The sequence below is a fragment of the Athene cunicularia genome (assembly GCF_003259725.1).
Source record: "Athene cunicularia isolate RWA chromosome 2 unlocalized genomic scaffold, athCun1 chr2_part1, whole genome shotgun sequence".
In the NCBI taxonomy this organism is placed as follows: Eukaryota; Metazoa; Chordata; class Aves; order Strigiformes; family Strigidae; genus Athene; species Athene cunicularia.
The window spans coordinates 4325292-4331291 of NW_020799095.1; the positions used below are offsets into that span (position 1 = coordinate 4325292).

The 6000-nt window shown below is 40.2% G+C and overlaps 1 protein-coding gene across 7 annotated transcripts in view; it reads left to right on the forward strand.

Annotated features, from left to right (window-relative positions):
* MYRIP (myosin VIIA and Rab interacting protein) overlaps nucleotides 1–5375 on the forward strand; it is a 233627-nt gene extending 228252 nt beyond the window's left edge. For 6 of the 7 annotated variants that reach the window (XM_026842007.1, XM_026842001.1, XM_026842003.1 and 3 more), the window contains 4 exons: nucleotides 749–853; nucleotides 949–1009; nucleotides 1821–1939; nucleotides 2607–5375. In XM_026842007.1, coding sequence (XP_026697808.1) covers nucleotides 749–853; nucleotides 949–1009; nucleotides 1821–1939; nucleotides 2607–2639 — 318 coding nt within the window. In that variant the 3' untranslated portion in view covers nucleotides 2640–5375. The remainder of the gene's footprint in view (nucleotides 1–748; nucleotides 854–948; nucleotides 1010–1820; nucleotides 1940–2606) is intronic. The other variant, XM_026842004.1, reaches the window with a different exon arrangement.
* Nucleotides 5376–6000: the final 625 nt, after the last annotated feature.

Consider the following 6000-nt stretch of genomic DNA (forward strand, 5'->3'; position numbering starts at 1 on the left):
GGCCAACGGAAGGTCTTCTGCAGAGTGAACAGCTTCAGGTGTCACTGTGAATCAGGAGTCGGGTTATATGTCTGACTTCTCTGACACTTCTTTCCCTTTCTGGAAACATTTTTTTCCACTAGTCTCAACATCAGCCTACTTTGCCCCCAGATCTTTGCTTTCTTGGACTTTTTCCTAGCAATTTGTTTTCCATTGAGTGTTTTTATGTAGTGTGTACCTGCATTTATGCATGTTTGTGTTTAACATACATATACACAAATTATAAATATTTAAGATCAAATTTTTAGATTTTGGGATGGAGGATGTACTTTGCATGTGCATGAAATTAATTTTGAATTAGGAAATATGTCCCACAAGGTCATTCTTTGAATGTAGCCTTTGGAAAACACAGCTTGAAGGAATTTGGGATTATGCAGCTAAAGGTAACTGGGAGATGGCAGATGCAGGTTTTCTCCCCTCCTTTCTTTTTTTCCTCAAAGGGAGTAAAATGCCTTTGTTTGGATTCACAAGGTAGGTTAGATTGATCTTTGACTCTGTCTTTAATAACAGATTAAACCCCATTTAACATCAGGACTAAAGAATATAGGAAAGTGTCAGAATTGCCAAAGTTAACCATCTGATTATATTTTTTGATTAAAGAGGATTTGACTGGGGGAGGGATATATTTTAGTAGTGGCATCCACAGTAATTTTTAAACTTCTTTTTCCCCCTCCCCATCTGTCTGTCTCTCTCTTTATTTTCTTTGAAGATTTCAGATATTGAGAGCAGAATATCAGCTCTCACTGTTGCAGGCTTGAACGTGGCTCCATGTGTTCGCCTGACAAGGAAACGGGATCAAAAGCAAACAAACCAGGTGCCAGAACATTATGTAGTATTCAAAAATACATTGGGGAAATCTTGCCTCTTTTTCTGTAACAGAGTCGAGTAATGCGTGTATGTTGTTTACAGATGCATACAATAGACACATCAAGACAGCAGAGAAGAAAACTTCCAGCTCCACCAATAAAAGGTGCACTTAAAGTTGTTACATACATTAAAGAGAGAGTCTCTCTTTATAAAGTTCAATATAATGCACAGTTCAGCAAAGCAGGGGAAACATTAAATTAGAAAATGAACAGAGAAAACCTAAATATGTCCACCCTCTTCATCTCCCATTGTACTTGCATTACATAAAATACCCATTTGTCATGTTAAAAAGCATCACCACTTTCTCTTCAGTAGAAGCTGTGACAATGACAAATCAATAGGAGCAAAAGTCTTGGAAAAATAAATGAGGAATGCTGAATACTTGCCCTGCAACAGGGATGCTGCTGCTCCAGCATGCCTGGGTTTAGTTTGTGAGGCCCAAGCAGTCACAGTGTTTAATTACCAAAAGCCAGTTGCCACCCTCCACAACCCACCACTCCTTCCTTAAAGCCTGTGTATGTTGATTTCAGTCCATACGATGTGGCTCAGCAATGTTCCTGGTACGTTAGGGTATGGCTGTGAATTTGCTTTATAAAATAAAGTGCTGATTTCCTTCATGTTTTCTTTTTTTTTTTTTTTAACCCCACAGTGCATTATCTCTGACAATTGTAGGGCCTGCTCCACCTTGAATTAATCTTGTTTTACTTGTGTTTAATTCCATTGATTGACATGGCCTCAAACTTTAATAAATTTGGAATATCACAGCCTGCTGTTTTTCATTTAAATTAAATCCAGTTTTCCTCATACATCTTAGGGGAAATTTTATCTCTCTAGAATCTGTGACTCTTTAGGAGTATTGTTACATCTGCTTCAATCTGCTATGTGAAAAATCTCCCTTTTTGTATTTTTCCCAGGTGAAAAAAGAGATGGTTCTCCAGTTACCACTGTTAGAACATTTAACAGAAACTTCATGCTTCAAGGATCTCTAACACAAAGAACTAAAGAGAGGAAAAGCACTGCCAAGGACTTAATGGTAAACTTATGACAAATGTTTTTAAAACTGCTGTTAAAAGTAGTAAATAGAGAGATAGTGGTATCTGTGTAGACAGCATATTTTGGCATCTTCACAAAACTTACCTTAAAAGTTTGAGGAAAAAGAATACAGACCACTGAGGTATCTCTGAACAAGTATGACCAGGAAGGTGTCTGACTGCATACAGTATAGCAGCTCCTGAATGTCAGCCTGTGTACCCTGGCTGCCAAGTCTCCAGGAACATGCTACCCTTATTTTTTAAAAAAATAAATAAATTATTGGTCCCCTGCAATTCAGACTTCTGAACCAGACTCTCACAGAACCAGCTGCACACTGTAACTCAGCAGGTGGAAGTGACCTTGAATCTCACTAACTTTTGAGAAATGTTCAAAGGTTACCTAACTGGAATTTAAGGGGTAGATAGGCCATGCATTGGCTCTGCAGGGTTTGAACAAACAGGCTTCACTGGGCAGTCATCAGTCATTTCTTTTACAGCAGCCATGGAGGGATAAGGAAAAAACCTGACTGTCCCGAAGCAGTCTGCCACTAGATATGTGGCAAATAGGTGGGGAAGTGAGAAGAGAAAGGATGTGGCTCCCTAGAAGCTTCAGCAAGCTTGGTTTGTGTTTCATCATGGTTTTTTCTTTCCTGTCCCTCTCTGTTCTAGGAACCTGCTATAGGATCTGCTGTGATGTACTAAACTTACACTTCCCTACTGCCAATAACACACTGCCTAAGGCTGTACACGAGAGTGCCTTTACTTAACAGCCATTGTGTATGTCCAGCTGAAAATGGACCCTCAAGAACCCACAATGCCTCAGTTATAGGGCTTCGTTTGGATACCTCACTGAGAAAGCTGTCCAAGTCTTCAGCATTGTGGTCTGCTAAAGGAAACTCTGCCTTAAAGTTCTCACAAGACTCTAGAAAGGATGCTGAGTTTCAAATGCAAGGCTCCACATTTTAAGATGCACTTTTTCTCCCTATTGATTGTACTAAAGTATGTCGTCTTTAAACTGCAGTATGTTTTTGTACACTCAGTCAATCATAATTATAGGCCAATATTTCATACAAAAAGAAAGAACACAGCAGACCTGTGATCCATATTTGCTGGCCTCTTACTATTCACGTAGGCATCCGTCTTGTTGAGCAATAACAACTCTGTGCAGTGTGTATGGGACTGGAGAATCAGTGCACCTAGCTCTGCTCCCAGGGAGTCAGTGGAAGTTTTGACAGGGTTTGTAGGACGAGATGCGATGTGCAAAGACTACTCTGTTCACTAAGGGTACGCTTGGCAGAGTTAATGTTCTAGCTCCAGAGCTAGGTATTTTGCTGGTGGTGACAGGGGGAACATGGATGTGATGTTGAACCGTGAATTGGTGGCAGCACATGTGGACCAGGTGTCTGTTGAGTTACGATCCTGGCGTCTGGAACTGGCATCTGAACACTGTTGTGAAACCAACACCTTTGTATGTCTTGTTTTTCTTGTCTGTTTGGTGGTGTCCAACCACGCTGTAGTTCAGAATAAATTCTGACCAAATCTTTGAGACTGGAAAAAGAAAGTAAAACCATTGTGGATGAGATCTCTGCTGACTGGCTGGTGGTTGTAGGGTAGCTGCAGCTGTAAGAGATTTCCTTCTGCCATTTTCTGGTTTCTCTGAGGAGAGGTCAAATGTAGCCCAGATGTCTCTTCCTTTACTACCCTGTAGCGAGCGTAGAGTAGCTGGGGCCTGTCACTGGTGCCATGTGCATCCCACTACCATTGCACCACTCTGAATTTGATTGTGAATAGTAAAATTTCTTCTTTCATTTCTTGAGACCTTTGAAAGGTGAGGCAAACCGGAAGGCCCTTGAGCAGATGCTCAGGAGGGAAGATGCTGCTTACAGGGTGTCCCACTCACCTTTTTTGGGGAGGACCTTACCAACTTGTGGTACTTTTTGCTCTGCAGAATACAAAGAAGGTAGTCAGAGGAGGTGATAAGCCAGTGAATCCCTTATCTTCCACACAAAGTTCAGAGCAGGTACCCAAATGCAAACTGGGTCGATGTGAACCGTGCTAAGAAGGAGGGCACGGGCTGTTAAGTTCCTCCTCAGCAGGAAGGAGGGTTGAGCTCTCCCCAGAGCAGAGCAGCAGGTGCAAGTGAAGGAGGAGAGCTGCTACTTTCCCTGGGCTCCCAGCAAACACCCACCAGCAGCATAAGCAGTCCCCTGGGACACCAGGCTGTGAAATGTCTATGGTTGGGCAAATATGAGAAGAACTGGGCAAATTTCCTGGCTAGGCTGGATTTAGAGGGGCAGGTGGGGAAGGTGAGGAATGGCTGGATGAGACAGTTGGAAAAACAGTGCCAGTTGCAAATCTGCCACCCACATTTGGCATCTAGCTTGTCAGTACTCTGACGTCCAGCTGCATGTAAGGAACCCTCAGAGTAAATACAACCATTTTCCCACCTAGAATACAGAAGCATCACTCCATCCCTTCAAGGAATTTCCATCTGCCCAAGATCTGACCCAATGTGTTCATTCTGGGTGAAATTATGCCTTCTTTTACTCTCACACAATACTAGTTCTCTGAATATGGCCCACTCTGTTTAATATATAAATATATATATAAAACAAACAGATTTTATTTATATATGCAATCCAGTAAAGGAGATTAAACAGAGTAGGATGCCTAGTATTTTTTTTGTTATCCAGTCTCCTCCTCCTTCCTTGACTGTTCTCGTGTGTGTATACAATACATTCCCAGGTTCTGGTTTATGCAGGTATGCGTGTTATGAAATGTCATTAATGGTGGTTGGTCTACATATTCGTCTAATAAATAATAACTAATATTGTGTATGTAATATCAGTACAGAAATTACTAATTTTAATAGAATAACTCTTTGGCTTTTGTTCTGTTAGTGTGATTTAAACAAGCCAACAAAGTTTGGAATAGGTTGTTTACTTTAAGAGGCATGAAAAGCAACTATTATCGTGTTACAATGTTAAAATATTCAGTCTTCTTTGACAGAAAAATGTGTACTGTGTAGGCATTGCAAAAAAAACAAAAAACAAAAAAAATCCCACCTGCTACAAGGCATTTGAATTTTTACAAATGTTTATTGTGCCAAATATGTGCAAAGTTATAATTTACTGTTTTAAAAAATCATAAAAGCATACGTTATAGCACACAAAGAATTATTTTGTCATCAAGTGATTTCAATCTTTAGTGTTAATATTTATATTTAGATTAATTTTTATAAATTAAAATATTTTAATGGGTAAAATGAAGACTATATGATCTATTTGATTAAGTCTGAGTGAATATTAAGCTTGCCTTGTTGTTGTTATCTGCATACTCACCAAGAATTATTGTCAAGAGAAATTATAAAAGAGTAAAAGCGATTTATGAAAAGAATACCTTTTCAAGGACTTGATTCATAAAGAAAACCCAAAAGTTCTTCTCTGTTGTTTGGATTTATGTGCGCTTCGGCCATGAAGCGTGCAGAACACGCTGCCGCAAGCCGTGCTCGGGTACTGCCAGCCCACAAGTGACCCCGTCAAACCCAGGAGATGGGCAGCTCCGCAGAATTGCCTTGGTTAGCTGAGGGGAGGAACGCACATTAACGCACTCGGCTCTGATTTTTTCCACTGGGGCTGGGGTGGGAGGAGTCCTGTTAGGAACAGGTGATGGCTAGTCTTCTCCAAACTGTCAAGTCTTGGGCAAAATACCATCTCAAACAGAACTGCTGAGGCAGAATTTCTGTAACTCTCACTGGGATTGCTACAAAATGACAAACCAAGCAAGAACCCTGCAGATAATCTTAGCCTAGGATTTCCAAAGTCCCATGTGATGAATGCTGATCAAAATACTTCTTTATCAGCATGTTTTCTCCACCATGATGGTGTTCATTTAAACTAACATGTTTTAAGTAAAACTTTGGGTCAGCAGATGTGTTGTATTTTAAATAGCAGTAACTACCTTATTATAATAAAAATCCACTCCTTGCTGACAGACCATTTGCAAAGAGAAAAACAGCTTATATTATCTACAGTTACTAATTCAACAGCTATTATATTTTAGT